General features: G+C 42.8%; 2 protein-coding genes across 5 annotated transcripts in view; both read left to right on the forward strand.

The window, feature by feature from the left end:
- The first annotated feature begins 1235 nt into the window (after positions 1–1235).
- Positions 1236–12090, forward strand: Tmem35a (transmembrane protein 35A). The gene is made up of 2 exons (NM_001001799.1): positions 1236–1634; positions 10545–12090. The coding sequence occupies exons 1-2, from the start codon at positions 1515–1517 to the stop codon at positions 10926–10928; spliced, it is 504 nt and encodes a 167-aa protein (NP_001001799.1). The 5' UTR covers positions 1236–1514; the 3' UTR covers positions 10929–12090.
- A 1800-nt stretch (positions 12091–13890) lies between these two features.
- The window catches only part of Cenpi (centromere protein I), a 51680-nt gene continuing 50090 nt past the window's right edge, over positions 13891–15480 (forward strand). Inside the window, exons 1-2 of one of the 4 annotated variants that reach the window (NM_001431557.1) lie at positions 13891–14007; positions 14272–14558. The gene's annotated coding sequence lies outside the window, so the exon portion shown is untranslated. Of the gene's footprint in view, positions 14008–14271; positions 14559–15480 lie in introns of those variants that run through there. The other 3 variants (NM_001431556.1, NM_012955.2, NM_001431555.1) reach the window with 3 other exon arrangements.

Below are 15480 nucleotides of genomic sequence, written 5' to 3' on the forward strand. Positions count from 1 at the left end.
CTTGTGCAGTCTATAAGGCTTCTCACGATCCTGGTGTGTCATCTCCCCATTCATTTTCAGTGTGAGTTCTACACTGGCTGTGTACTACCTGTATAAGACCTCTGAACACACTTTTGGGCAATAGAGCAGCAAATCTTATTAGAAGCCCTGGTGCTCATTTTACCCCTTCCTAGAATAAACAAAGGCTTCATGTGTTTAACAAAATTAGTGGAGCCTGGCCTCGAGACATAGCTGTCTAGTCATTTGAATCCTGGCATCAATGTTCCCATTCATAAATGGGGAGTCATACCTAGCTCACAGTATTGCTATACATGTTAAGTGAATTAATACAAGCGCAGTTTCTTGCCCCTATGAACCACTCAATAAACATTGGTTTTTGTAATAGAACATTGAAGGAAGAAAAAAAAAGGGGCTTATCCAGCTGGGCATCTGCCAGGAACGGCTTTATGGAGGAGATGATGGCAATGCAAAGTTTGAAAGTCAGTGATGAGTAAGGTGAAGGAGAAGGAGTGATTGAAAGCATGAGGAGTGGGGAGGCTCTAGTAGAATGGGGCAGTGAGTGGGTAGGAAATGGAAGGCACCTGGCAGTGGGACCTACTGAAAGATAAATCTTTGAGAAATCTCTTTTCAAAATGAAAAGAGGAGGGGAGGTTAAGATAGCAGGTACTCTACAAACTGAGCTAGGTCTCCAGCCCCATGCAAATTTTTTGAATACTAAATGCAAAACCTAAGGATTAAACACTGAGCAATGGGAACCATAAGGAGATGACAAAGCCTTCTTCGGTTACTGTCAATCCTGAGAATTTTATGGTTTTACAATTTTTCTTTTTTCGTGTGTGTGTGTGTGTGTGTGTGTGTGTGTGTGTGTGTGTGTGTGTGTTTTCAGAAGGGCTTTTGGAAAGTAGTCCAGGATAGCCTTGAATTAACTGTGTAGCCCAGGCTGGACCAGGATTCACATCCTCCTGCCCTAGTCATGAGAATACTGGGATTCCAGGCTTGAACCACCAGGTAGGACTTGCAGTTTTCTCCTTGCGTGTTGACACCAGTGACTTCGGGAACACAGGCTGTTTGATTGATGGAAATGATGAGGGTAGAAAGGGGGAGTGAATAACGGAAGGGTAGGTGTGAGGGGGATTAAAACTGCACCCGGGGAAATAATAGAAAGGACATCTTTCTTAACTCCTCATTCCTGGGGCCGAACTCCAGACATACATTGCCTTCTTTGCACTTAGGAATTGGGAGTTCCCGTCTCAGTTCAGGGCTTCTTTTAACTTCTGCACGATCCTTTACACAGGGAGGTGCACGCGTAGGGCATTAGGACCCAGCGATTGTTGTAGTGAGAGTGGTTGAATCTCGATCTCTCAATTTTTCTCTCCAGCTCCCTCCTCTCCCTTTGTCATTCTCTCTGCTGCCTCCGCGGCGTGCCTCTAGCTCTCCCTGTGCTAACTGCCCGCGCCTTGACAGCCGGGCTGCGCAAAGCAGAGGGATTAGTTGGGACCTGCCTTGGTGACCCCATGGCATCCCCACGAACCATAACTATTGTGGCCCTCTCTGTGGCCCTGGGACTCTTCTTTGTTTTCATGGGGACTATCAAGTTGACCCCCAGGCTCAGCAAGGATGCCTACAGTGAGATGGTGAGTGATATAAAGGAGCATTGAGGAGCGCTCCACTGTGGGATTGTGACAACCTCTCCTTTCTTTCTCCGCTCCGGTGCCTTTCCCTTAACCTCTCCCCCAACCCCGGACCCTCCTCCCTAACAACTTTGCAGCTCTGAAGGAACAGCTGGACCAAGAGCGATTTCTTTGTGGGTTATGCCGGGAGCAACTGTTTTGGTGCCACTGCATGCCAGCTGGGGGAGGGGCTGCCCAGGGAAGACCCCCAATTTCAAGTCAAACAGGAGGCTGAGACCTGCGTAGCACCTGTCATCCGCGAGCCTGTCCTTCTTCCCAGCACACACCCAAAGTCCCAGGCACAACCAGCCTGCAAGTCCAAGTCCTTCCCTCTAAGCTAAGAGTTTAGGGAGCCAGAGTTTATCTATTTTAGGGAGGAACAAAGGGGAAAGAGAGGAAGAGCTGGGGGTGGGGTGGGGAGACGGGCTCCTAAAGCTAGCAGTTTGTAGGGGCTGACTAGGTATTCTTCGTCATCCCATGTGCAGAGCTAACAATATTCCTTTAGGCACCGGGTACGATCTGGAGCTTGGAGACAAAGCAGTCTTGCCCCAAATAAAGGTCACTGAGCATCTTCTGCCTCTGCCCCATTCCCTGGAGAGAGCGAGAGAGCTGGATGTTTTATTTTATCTTGTGTGTGGGCTAATTTACAGAATCTATCAAGTCTGTTCGTACCGTCTGGAATCCTTACCATACCTCCCTCCGGTGGCTTCCCAGAGCCGGGCCCTCTGCAGGTTTCCTCTCTGCAGAGTTGGAATGCCCGAAGGTGACTGGCCAAAACAGCTCTGCAAACTGGGGGCTGGGCTACCTTACCCAGTTGGGTGCGATGAGGACTTATGTAGTGGAGTACTAGGAGATAGCTAGAGATGTTTCCAGCACTTTCGGTCTCTCACCTCCGCCCCTGTCACTTTGCCCATTCCCCCGCCTGGGCGGGCTATAGGGAACCTTTGCCAGGGTACCAGTAATGGGAGCAAGCACATAAAACTGGGCTCTCAAGGTCAAGATGGAAATGAGCTTAGGGGAGGAACAGAAGAGAGAAAAGAAGCAAGAGAATCTCTGTTCTTTAGGGCTGAGGCAGGAAGGAATAGCCTCAGACACTGAGAGGAATTCACCACGCTCCAAGAGCCCACTGCAGAGCCTTCCAGGGCCCCTCAACATGAGCTGCAAAAGGATGAAGTCTGGCAAATTGTAGATGTCCAGAAAATACTTGCACACAGCTCTGGCTTGAGCGTTCTGCTTCTTCCTTACCACGGGATTACTCTGGGGTGGGGGAGGGTGGCTTAGGTCTAGCCCCAGTGGCAAATCCATGCTTCTCCTTCTCATCTCCCCTCCTCCCAGTATGTTAGAGCAGATGGAATTGAAAGCAGGTCAAAATAAGTAGCCAAGGCTGCCTGCATTGGGGAAGGGGGTAGGGAGAGGGAGCAGAAGCCACCAAAGGGCTCCAAGAGGTTGAAGTACAGGGAAGGGGCGGTGAAGAAATGCTTTTATGCTTTTGTCTTGCCTGGACTAGTTTAAGTGTTTCATGTTAAATACACGAATGTGCTCTCGCTTTACTTTTCACATGTACGTTTATTTATACTTTTGGGCTTGTGCACCAGAGGTATTTTAAGCCTTCCCTTTCTTTAGGAACATAGCTTTCTCCACTATGCTTCCTGCACTCTGAACCTTGCCCAGCTGCTTTAAAGGACCCCCAAGCTGCACCCTAAGTACAGTATTAGGCTCTGCAGGCAATTCCACTAAAATGGAGTCACCACCGGGAAGCTTCCTACCAGCCTGGCAGGAGCTCATGAGGAGGACTGGGCACAAATGGGTTTAAAGTGAGCTTCTTCCTAGGGAGTGGAGCTGTCTATTGCAGCCGAATGAAAGCAAGAGAAAACAAGCCTGAAGATCTCCTGGCATAAACAGAGAAAAGATTTAAATTGGTATACTCTAACAGAGCAGTAGGGAGTGTGTGTGTGTGTGTGTGTGTGTGTGTGTGTGTGTGTGTGTGTGTGTGTGAGCTGGCTTCTGTGTTTCTGTACTATGAGGTTTTTGGAAGGGTGGAAATACTATGTAACTGGAAGGTAGATATCACAGTGATTTAAACCTTATAGAGGATTTCCAGACTGCTCTTTTCCAGGGTCTCCTCCTACACTGAGTGCCAGGCTGTGGCTGGTGACAGCTTTCTGACATAAGGCCCACTGCATAGTGTCCAGGCTTGTCCCAGCTTTCATCTGGAGCCCACATGAAAGGGATGCAGTTTTCAGTTCGTGAACAAAATGTGCTTAATATATATTGTGCACACCACTCAGCATGCTAAGGCTGGAGTCTTAGAAGTTTCCAGTTTGCTTGAGGTACATAGCCTGAGGCACAAATGTATGCTTTTGGAGACTATATATAGTCTCCAAAATAGTATCTATTAGCCAAAAGGAATATATATATATATATGTATATATATATATATATATATATATATATATATATATATATATATATTTGTGGGATGGATAGGTGAATGAATGAGTCAAATGAGTCATTTGTAGCATTGCCTCATCGCTATCCTTTGGTCTTCTCTGGTTTATTCTTGATTAAGCAGTTCATGAGCCCTCTCTTCTTTCTGAGAGGGGGTCAATAGTCATTCAGAACAACAAATTTAGGACAGATGGGATGATTATCTACACTTTTCTATTTCCCATTTTGGAGCCATTTCTCTGTATTAGTGGAGTTAGTCACATATTGGTTGCAGTGGTATTTCTCATAAGACATCAAGGTGGTGGGGGGTGGGGGTGGTGTAGTTCTAAGATTATTTATTTAGAATATATCTGTGAGGTAGATTCATCTTATTAGACCTTTCTATTTTACTAATGGGTAATTGGAGCACAGCAGGTTTAAGGATTTATCCAAAATCATAGGAAAAGCTCTTGTTAGACAAGAGATTGGAAACCATGTGCATAAAACGTCACTGAATTGTTTTGGTTGGTAGAACATAGGACTGACTCTGTAAAATATGTGACACATTCCTCTTCCCTTTTCTTTTGCCTGAGCTAATTCCTCAATCTATATTTTGGGACTTTATTTTTAAGCCAATTTTTAAAATTTATATTTTTGCATTTCTTTTTTTTTGTCTACTTTTTAATCTCTATTTTAAAGCCATTATGTGCTAGGCCTGTGGTACACACCTTAAATCCCAGCTTTTAAGAAGCAACTGAATCACTGTGAAGCCAGGCTGGGCTACAATAGTAGGTTCCAAGACAGCTAGGGCTAGCCCATCTCAATAAATAAATAAGTAAATAAATAGAGGATAGATGGATAGTAGATAGATAGATAGATAGATAGATAGATAGATAGATAGATAGATAAAGGTATTATGTTATCCTAGATAATTTTCTCTATGAAGAATAACTGGAGAAAGTGCTAAAAACCAAACAAAATAATATGAATTTTTCTCCTGGCTCCACTGGAGAATACAGGAAGTATTAGTAGGAGGAGTTTGGATTCATACAAGCCACAGTTAGAATTCTGGCACTCTTGGCATCTCAGTTTCCTTATTTGTAACATGGAAATAAGAATTCCTACCTCAAAGGGCTATAAACACTAGCCGAGCCAGCATTTTTATAATGTCTGGTACAGTGTTTGCTACAGTAGGTGTTTAAGGAAAGTGTTGGGTGAGGTGATGGTGATAATTGATTCTATTTTATGCAGTGGTTTTCAAGCTAATTTGAATAGTCACTTAAGGGGCTAGAATCAAGTGTGCAGAAGAACGAAATGTACTTTCATGTGCCCTTGTGAACAGACCTTTATGCAATCAGATAATATTGAAGAATCTACTTGCTGCTGTGTGATGCACACTGACTCTTCTACAGATTTAACATGTGTATCTCTGAATAATCCATTTGGTATGTGTTGTCTCATACCTCCCCCAGATTAAGGAAGTCTTATTATACAGTCTTCTATATCCCAAGTGACTCCTGCGTGATTGGAGACTCCCTCGACTGAATGCCTCATTAGTTCCCTTGAATTGGGAGACAATATTTACAGATGCTGCTAAGCAGTTTCCTGTGCAGTGACTGGGGGTAAATGGATGGATAACTTGAGTGCAATTTGTATTCGGCTTTCTGTAGTGGTGGTTCTATCCAGAAGACCACATATATATTAGTAAGAAAACAACAAAATCCAGTCACAAAGAAGCCAAAGGATTTGGACCCTGGGGACCATGGGACAGACAAGTCTCTGTTTCTTTCCATCCCCTCATAAAAAAGAATTGTTGATTCTATTATTTTGGTTGTCTGTAGTTAGTTAAATGCTCCCCTGTTTGTGCAGCCCTAGTGAGACATTCCCAACATGTTTGTGCAGTTTATTTAATGTCCATGGGCGATCTTTTATGCTTCCAATCAGTGCCATTAATTGCTTTCCAACTAGGTAATAGGGTAGTAATTCACTGATGCTTAGCCTTCCTGGAGGTGGTGTAGTATATCTATTCCCTTAGAGGGAAAAAAGACCCTGAGATGTGATGTGACTTGCTTAGTTCACCCAGCCACGCAAGCTGAACCATACACATCACATCAAAGCTGCAACTGGGATCTTGTAGACTCTTAGTTGGCCAACATCTGACTTTGTTTCAGTGTAGTTTTGACTTAGCAGTAGAGGACAGGCTCATTTGTTCTAAGGAGCAACTGTAGACGGGATCCCCTTTGCTTAATAGGATCAGGTTTGTGAAGAGTCCTCTTTAGAGAGATATTAATGACAATGGCAAGTGGTATCACTGAAAAGGTACTTATCATTCATGGGAACAGTTAGCAATTAAACGTGATGAGTTTTTTGTTGCCTTCAGATAATGCTCTATGATTCACGGGTAGCTTTTTTTTTCCTACAAAAATTCATGAAAATCATACGTGAGTCAGCAAATTTTGCAGCTTGTGTAGGTTTTATGTGGTCTAAGATAGTAACTAGGCTGAGACTTTTAGGCAAAATATATTTTTATCAGTGTACTCTTCCACGTTCATACAATTCTCCCTGTAAATTGTATTGGAGTATAACACACACACACACACACACACACACACACACACACACACACACCCCACTGTGTAACCGTACAGTCCTAGAAAAGTTCAGAATATTCCCATGTAAGTATGTATCCATCAGCACTCTGGTGCTTTTCAGTTACTACCCTCCCAGGGGTATTTTATTGTCCTGATTTCTAACAATATAAGACAGTTGTATCTGTTTTCTTGATTTTAAATGTGGCTATTATACATTCTATTAGCCTATTTTTTCTTTCAACTAGTTGGCGTAAGTGAACTAAAGAGGATCAAACTACTTACCCTGTATTCCTGTTTTGTCTCATTAGCTGACTTAGGTCGGCTATAATTGTGATTGTTATTTGACATTCTTTAGCTAGCTGTTCAAGTTTAATGTCACTAATATGAGATCATGGCCCTGGCGTGTTATGAAGAATAAGTGAACAGAGAGCAAAAGGGGGTGAGTAAAGAAAATCACGATGTGCTTTTTGAAAAAACTCTTTTCTCAATCATACATTTTCATACCAAAAGGATGGACCTGCTCGATTCATCCACATTATTACAATAGGTATGGTGACTTTCGAAAGTAATGATTTCTCAGTGTGTGTGTGTGTGTGTGTGTGTGTGTGTGTGTGTGTGTGTGTGTTTTACTTTCAGTTGAAGCTATGGTACTGTGAATCTTTTATTAAATTTCCAGAATACTCATTTAACATAAAAGGGGAAACTGAGGCAATACCCTACCTGTCATTTTCTCCAAGCAACAAAACAAATAGAGGCCCAAGGACACTGATGCCTGATAGTATTTGAAGAGATTTGAAGCATTCGGCTGAACACTTTTGGTTCCCATTTCTTTGCCCCTTCAAGGAAACTATGGATTCAGAGTCTGTTTCATTTGAGGGAAAAATAAAACCAAACATAAAAAGTGAATTGTGACAGATGTGAGGAAAGTGAGTCAGTCAGCTCTCTTTACATGTGCCTTCAGAACCATTAATGCCTTTAGAGATCAGTTACTACAGAATCAAGATACATGACTGTTCATTTGTTACAAATGAGGTAGCCTGCACCACATATGAAGAAAGGAGCTGGCAGTGGTAGGAGTCTTTTGATATCCGTCTTCTTCTCCACAACAGAAAGGATGCAAGGTTCTCTATAATACCCATATTTATCCCATCTCTAATAAATCATAAAGTTGTCAGTTGGAGTCATGGGTAATCAATAGCTCTGATGTGTGTCTGCTCAGCTTAGAACTAAAGCTTCTGTGAAATGCCCTGCCCACACTCAGTTTTCTCTTGAAAAAAAAAAAAAAAACAAGGAAAGAAAGAGGCAATAGGGTTCACTAGTGGAGCATTTACCAAGCTGCATGTATCAGGCCCCAGGTTGGATTATCAATGCTGAAAATCAGGTTCGTTCTGGGTATGGTTACAGGGAGAGGAGGATGGCTGCTGACAGATTTCACGAAATCGTAGATAAGAATCTATTCTTTTGGTTTTGGTTTGTTTTGTCTTATTGAGACCAGGTTGGCCTTGAGTTTATAGAGATCTACCTGCCTCTGCCTCCCAAATGCTGGGATTAAAGATGTGTACCACCTCTGCCCAGCTAACAATCTATTCTTGAATATTAAGTGATTGATGCTGGAGAGAGTGGAGAAGCTAGGCAGTGCTATTCTGGAAGTCACAGGACCTGAAGAGACTGTAGAATCTCTAAGAAAAGTACTTTGTTCCCTTTGTGCATCCTTCAGAAGCTCCAACTTTAGGATTTAGGAATTTCTTCTTTGAAAAACTTTGTACTGTTAATTAGAAATGAAAGTGAACATGGTGGGCTTTGTGACTCACTCCAGTTATCCAGTACTAACGAGGTCCAAGTGCACGGCTCAGGAGTTCAAAGGCATCCTCAGCTACTTATTGTGACCAGCTGGTTACAGGGGATGAGAGAGAGAGAGAGAGAGAGAGAGAGAGAGAGAGAGAGAGAGAGAGAGAGAGAGAGAGAGAGAGAGAGACCCCTTGGAAGCTAGAGATCTTAGATCCACGATCCACTGCAGCTGTAGTCACAGGTAGTGGTGAGCCACCCTACATGGGTGCTGGGAATTGAACTTGGGGTCCTCTTAACTACTGAGCCTTCACTCTGCTCCCTACTAGTTTCTTCTTACAGTCAGAGTTTTATTGAGTCATAAACGAGAATAAATGTGTCATTTTCTGGAAAATGGATGCAACTGGAGATCATATTAAGTTAAATAAATCAGATACATAAAGAAAAATTCACTTGTTTTCTCTTATTTGAGAGTTCTAGAATCATCCTCCTCCTCCTCTTCCTCCTCCTCCTCCTCTTCTTCCTCTTCTTCTTCCTCCTCCTCCTCCTCCTCCTCCTCTTCCTCCTCCTAAGGTCTCACAATCCCAGTCTGGCTCAAACTCACTCTGTGGTTGAGGATGACCACGATCTTCAGGTCCCCCTGCCTCATCCTTCCAAGCTAGGATTACAGGTATGTCTTAACATGCCCAAGTCATTCTCCTGCATACTAGGATAGCACTCGACCAACTGAGCTATACTTCTAGCCCTAGAATTGTTTTTAAATTTATTTGTTTGGAATGTGTGTGTGTGTGTTTTATTGCTAGTCTAAGCATCTCACCCGATATCCTTGTTAGCAAGTATACCTGTTCAATACATCCCCATGGTTTCCAATAAGACATTCCTTAAAATCAAATTATGTTGCTCCCACTGGATATAGGCCCAAGTCCAAAGCTCAATAGCACAATAACATTTTCCACGATGCGGTTGTATGTTTTGCTTCTCTTTTATGTCTAGTCTTTCCTCCCCATGGTAACGTGAGGTAATATTTCAATACATTTCTCTGCTTTATGCTTCAGGGTCTTTCCTCTCTTCCAGTGCCTTCTGTCTGCCAAGCCCTTATTGTTCTTATAAACACCAGATTTCTTTTAAGATTGCACTCTCACTGTCAGCATCTGAGGAGATCTGAGGATATGCCCCAGCTATAACCTCTATATTATTTCATGCAACACTCAACATTTTATCACATTCACACATTTCAGTATCTACCTTTCTCTTTTAAACTTCAAGCTTCAAGAAGGTAAGGCCTTGTGACAGATTCACATGTGCATTTGGAATAGTACAATGTCTATCATACGGGAAGAATAAATACTGAATCAGTGAAGGGAGCTAGGGTTCGTTTGTTCTTCAAGACTGGGCCTCATGTATAGCAGGCTGGCCGCTAACTTTCTATGTAGCTGAAGATGATCTTCAACTTTTGATTCTCTTGCCTTTACTATGGGAGTGCTGGGCTTACAGGCAAGTGCCCACATGCCTGACTTATGCAGCCTGACGATTGAACCCAAGGCGCCATGCATACTAGGCAAGTACTGTCAACTGTAGCCCCGTTTAAAAAAAAAATAATCAGAATGTTTGGTAGATTCAACAAATATATACTCCAACTCTGCTTTAAAAAACCTACCATACATTCCAATAAAGGATGTTCAAAGTAATGAGGTTTCCCTGTTCTTTGTCTTACACCGGGGTTTGGACAAAGCAGCAACTAGAACGTGTGGATATGGATTACATGGGTTCAGTGAAGTTCTTTTAATTTCTTAGTGATTTACAAGCAGCAACTTTTAAAGGTACTATGAAACCAGATTTGCCATAAACAAAATGTTACAGACTAGCAGTTTGTGAACAACACACATTTGCTTTTTCACAACTCAGGAGGCTAAATTCAATGTCAAGGTGCTAGCAGGTTTGGGTCAGCTGAGGGCCTTTGTGGTTTGTGGTTCCTTTTAAAGGTAGGAAAAGACCCTTGCAGGTGTGTTCTTTATTCTAATGTTAAAATTGTGGTTAATGCATTGATATCCTTATGATATCCCCATTCTAGAAACGTGCTTACAAGAGCTATGTTCGAGCCCTTCCTCTGCTGAAGAAAATGGGCATTAATTCCATTCTCCTTCGGAAAAGCATTGGTGCGCTTGAAGTAGCCTGTGGCATTGTCATGACCCTGGTACCCGGTCGTCCCAAAGATGTGGCCAACTTCTTCCTGCTCTTGCTGGTGTTGGCTGTGCTTTTCTTCCACCAGCTGGTTGGCGATCCTCTCAAACGTTATGCCCATGCTCTGGTGTTTGGAATCCTGCTCACCTGCCGCCTGCTGATTGCCCGCAAGCCTGAAGACCGGTCTTCTGAGAAGAAGGCTTTGCCTGAGAGTGCAGAAGAGCAACCGTCCTTATATGAGAAGGCCCCACAGGGCAAAGTGAAGGTGTCATAAAAATTGGAAGAGCAAAGAATGGACCTTCTAGGCAGTTGCTTCTTTGACACCCAAGATGACATTAGTGTGTATGTGTGTGTGTGTTTTCCTTTGATTTATTTATCTTGGGAGTAAAGAGAAAAATACAATCTGTAAGTTACTTGGCTTGTGTACATCTATACCCTAAAATGACCTCCCCACATTGACATCCGTGTGCCACCTTTAATCACTCTGGAGCAACATTCATCTTGCTGCATGTATATGTGTATGAATATAATTGAGGTGTATTTGTGAGATGGACTCCAGCAAGCATGTGACTGAGATTATGTGTGGGGGAACGTATATAACTGCCATGTGTGTGGGTATACACACACATATAGAGGAGGTTCAGATCTTGAACTAATCCTGCACAAGTATCCTTCCCTCTATAAATTAATTCCAGCAAAGACAGAATAAAAGAACCATCCCGTAAAGAGAGTTGTTTCTGGTGGAAAACAAATAACCTAGTTTGATTCTTCAAGCAATGCAGTAGGAGGGGTCTCCTTGCCTTTGTCCGAGCCCAAGCAACTGAGCTCTTTAGTGGTTTCACATTCGATTCGTGACCTTTTACTAGACACCTTCAACTTTTGTTGTAAGCACAAAGCTGCCCCACTTTACCATTATCAGCAGCCAACCAGGATCTGAAGCTTCCCCATCGTTTCCATTGAGGGACCAGAGATTGGTCCTGGTACAAGTTTCAATCTCCAGCCCTAGTGGTTTTCTGAAAGCTGTAATTGGATGGAGAAGCTATAGCCACTGTTTATCTGTAGGAAGAGTTCTCTACTGCTATTGATTCCCCACTGAACTTTGCTAAAGTTAACAAAGACCAAAACACCCCCTAGAAATGTCTATTTTACACCTCTTCAGCATTCCAGAGGGTGGAGTTTAGCTGGGGGAGGACATTTGACATGGGTTAGTCAGATTGACCAGTATGGAAATTTGCTTTTGTAGTTAGTTACACACTGCTGTTTCTCTTGGTTAAATGTGCTTTGATGGTTTTAATATTGTGCCAGGGATGGGAAACGGGGTGGGGTTGTGTGTGGGGAGAGTACTTCCTGTATTTTCTTCAGTGCCATTGTTCTTGGTAATTGATACTTGTCTTCTTTCGCTCATTCTTTCCAAATAAAGAGTTTTGAAATTTGGAGGACATGGTATGGATATGGACTACAAATATGGAAAGAAAATTCCCAAAATTAAGGGACTCAGATTCTTCTGTCTGTGTGAATTTCTGGAGGATTTTGTGCTGTTGTTATTTAAGACAGGATCTCATTCTGTAGCCTAAACCAGCCTCAACGTGGAGATTTTCTTGCCCCTTCTCTCTCACTATGTAGCCCTGGCTGGCCTGCAACACAGAACAATCCACCTGCCTCTGCCTTCTGAGTGCTGGGTTAAGGTATGTGCCACCATATCTCACTCCTGGCTTACAAACAAACGTCTAGATGAAGAAGAAGAGAAGGGTATATTAGTTTCAATATACAAATGAGGTTGCTAACTTGCTCTTCCTTATAAGTTTCTTTATGCTTTTTTTTTTTATATTACCATGTAAGAGGGAAAGCCTTAGAGTCAGGAACCTAATATCATCTCCAGGTTTAGGAAGGTCTTTATTGAGTGAATCAAAGGAAAAGATGAAAAATTATTTCAGGAAAAAAAACCCCAAGGGTTCATTAAATAAATATGAAACAGTGTTTCTCACCACAGTGTGTCCACAAAGTGATAAGTTGTACTGGCACAAATTTGTCATGTTAAGTAAGCTATTTCATCACTTAGGGTACCATTTCATCTGTGAGAAGGAGGGTGAAGCTTTCAATCCTGTTCAGTTTACACTTCTTTGAGTCTATTAAATCATTAAAAGCATGAAAAATGGCTCAATAAAAATTTCAATTTTACTAAAGAGCAGCTATCAGGAAAAAATGGACAGTCTCAATTTTCATGCATGAGTAAATGAGTTTGTCAAACTACTCTGAAAGCCATGTTAGATGTGGTAGTCATTTCTGCTGTAGTCTATCTCAGATACTTCAAACTTAATCCTCGATTATGCTTATCTGACATGACAATTTTTTCTTTACAATTTTGCATAACATTCATAATAATATTATGCCCTCAAGTCGCTGGGAAGCATTAAATTCATCTTATTCCTAGGCTTTTTCTTCTTTTAAAGACAAGAGTCACACTGTAGCCCGGGGAGTCCTTGAACCTTGGTGATCCCTCTCCATCTCTCCTGTCCTGGAATTATAGGCTCCCACTCTGGGCTTTACTTCTAGTTTAAATATTAAATTCGGAGCTAAAGTTAGACCCTGGCCTAACTTCTTGTTTCTGGTTTAGCTAGTTTAAGGCCAGTTAGTTCTTCAAAGTTAGGAATATTTTTTTTACATGTTGATAGCCTTCCAAGTATATTAACCTCTGACCTAGAATAAGTTTTTTAGTAAGTTTAAGTTACTTGTACCCCATTGTTTGTCAAAATCAGGCAGACCTTGTGGTTTCCTCTGCTCCGCTGTCCCAACTTTACAGTTAAGAAACACCGCATAGAGGAAAATCCACCTTTATTGTCGAATTTTTAGTTTCGCATTTTTTCCTCAGATTCAAAGCCCCAACATTTGAGGGTTCGTGCGGACAAAATGAATGCACTTGACTGCATTAAACTCAAAGTCTAGCCACTTAGCACTGTTTCACTCAGACTGACTAATGCAAGCCTTTTCAAGACACACAGAACACCACGCACCAAGGGGCTCCAGGAGCAACAGCCGGCAGGGGCGCGCCGCAGGCCTACGTGGGTGGGGCCAGCCGCACTGCGTCATCGATCCGCGTCACTTTCTGCTCGCTCGCGCGCCACCTCCCGCCCTAGAGCCGTACTCGAGCCAATTAGTTTTTGGCTGAACTAACTCCTCCGCAGCCGCGGTCTCTTAGGAGGCGCATGCGCGGGGCGGGTCCCGCGCCTTTGAATCTCAGAGGCGGCTTTTGGGCTTCGGAGGCTGTGTAGTAGCAGAGGTTCTCTAGGTAAATTGCCCAGCGGCTGGTGTTGAGGTGGAGACTCAGAGATCTTCTGGAATCCTGTTACTCAGGGGTAAGACTAATCTTGGAAAGGATGTTAGGGATCGGGTTTTCTTCTGTGGCCCCAGGAATCGGCCTAGTCGGGAGTGGTTTGCCGATTTCCCTGTTGGGTGGGGAGGGGAAGGGAATTGTGAATTGACCCCCAAGAGGTGCTGGAACAGTTCGTCCAGTGGGGTCATAAACCGTTCCTGGCCCCTCTTCTATAGGATGTCATGGGACCCCTTCTCCCTCAGATTTGAATTTACTTGCTCTCTTGCTCTGGTCTCATCTGTTCTAGGGTGAAGAGATTAACGTCATTCCATCTGACCCCGTAGATTTTTTTCCCACTTGAAGCTAAAACCTGAGAAGTCAGTTTTGGTTGCTGATTGGTCCTTCTTGGCTTCCATCATTCATATGTCTAATTGTTTTTTGTTGTTGTTTGTTTCCCCAATTTAACAGTCTGCCCAAGTACATATGCTGCTGAATGGAGCTTCCAGTCTGCCTCTAAATGAGTATCTTTTTTTACACTTTTACACAGCATAGGCCTACTGTAGGCCAGTTATCTGTTTTCTTTGCCAACACCTGGTAAGTTTTCTTGACACTTCTGGACACTAGCCTACTCAACAGAAACATATGGTCTTAAGTCTTCTATCTCCTGCGGTTTCCTATAACACTGAAAGGTTAGAGTCCCTACTGTTTGCTTATAAGACCCAATATGATCCCCCTGTTTACCTCTCTGACTTCATTTCTAGCTTTCCCCTTCTGTCACTCCACTCTATTCACACTGGTGTTGACATGTTTTGTTTAACACACAAAGTACTTTCTTGCTTGAAAGATCTTACGTTTTCCTTTCCCTTGTCATAAAATACTCTTCCACCCCATCTTTCACCCTCCTCCAGTGGCACTCAGATTTCACCTTAAAGGTCACTTAAGAGAGGTGTCTTAATTACTTTCCTATTGGCAACTTACAAAAGAAAGCATTTAGCTTGAGGAGGTTTACTATTCCAGAGAGTAGTAGAGTCCGAGACTATCATGAAGGCAGGCAGACAGGCATGGCACTTGGCACAGTAACTGAGAGCTTATCTGTGATTCACATGCACAAGGCAGAGAGCTGAATGAGTCCAATAAGGCCACACCTCTTAATTCTTCCCAAACAGTTCCACTATCTGTGGACTAAGTATTCAAATATATGGGCCTATGGGGGGCTTTCTCACTCCACAAGAGGCTATCACTGAATGCCTACTTCAAATTAGATTCCTATTCTACCCTGTTTCTGTCATTTCACTGCACTAGTCCCATGTTGATTCATTGGCTTATAACCCTTGTGCCCCAGTATAGGGTTCATGAATTCAGGTACTGTGATGTTTTATTTTATTTTTGCATCCCTAGTAAATAGACTTGTGTTTGGCATAATGATGACGCACGGTAATTATTTATTAGATATATGAATAGTTAATTCATACATTAACCCATTAATAAATGGATAACATCACTACCCTGAGCGCTA

The sequence above is a fragment of the Rattus norvegicus genome, chromosome X (genome assembly GCF_021556685.1).
Source record: "Rattus norvegicus strain SHRSP/BbbUtx chromosome X, alternate assembly SHRSP_T2T, whole genome shotgun sequence".
NCBI lineage: Eukaryota > Metazoa > Chordata > Mammalia > Rodentia > Muridae > Rattus > Rattus norvegicus.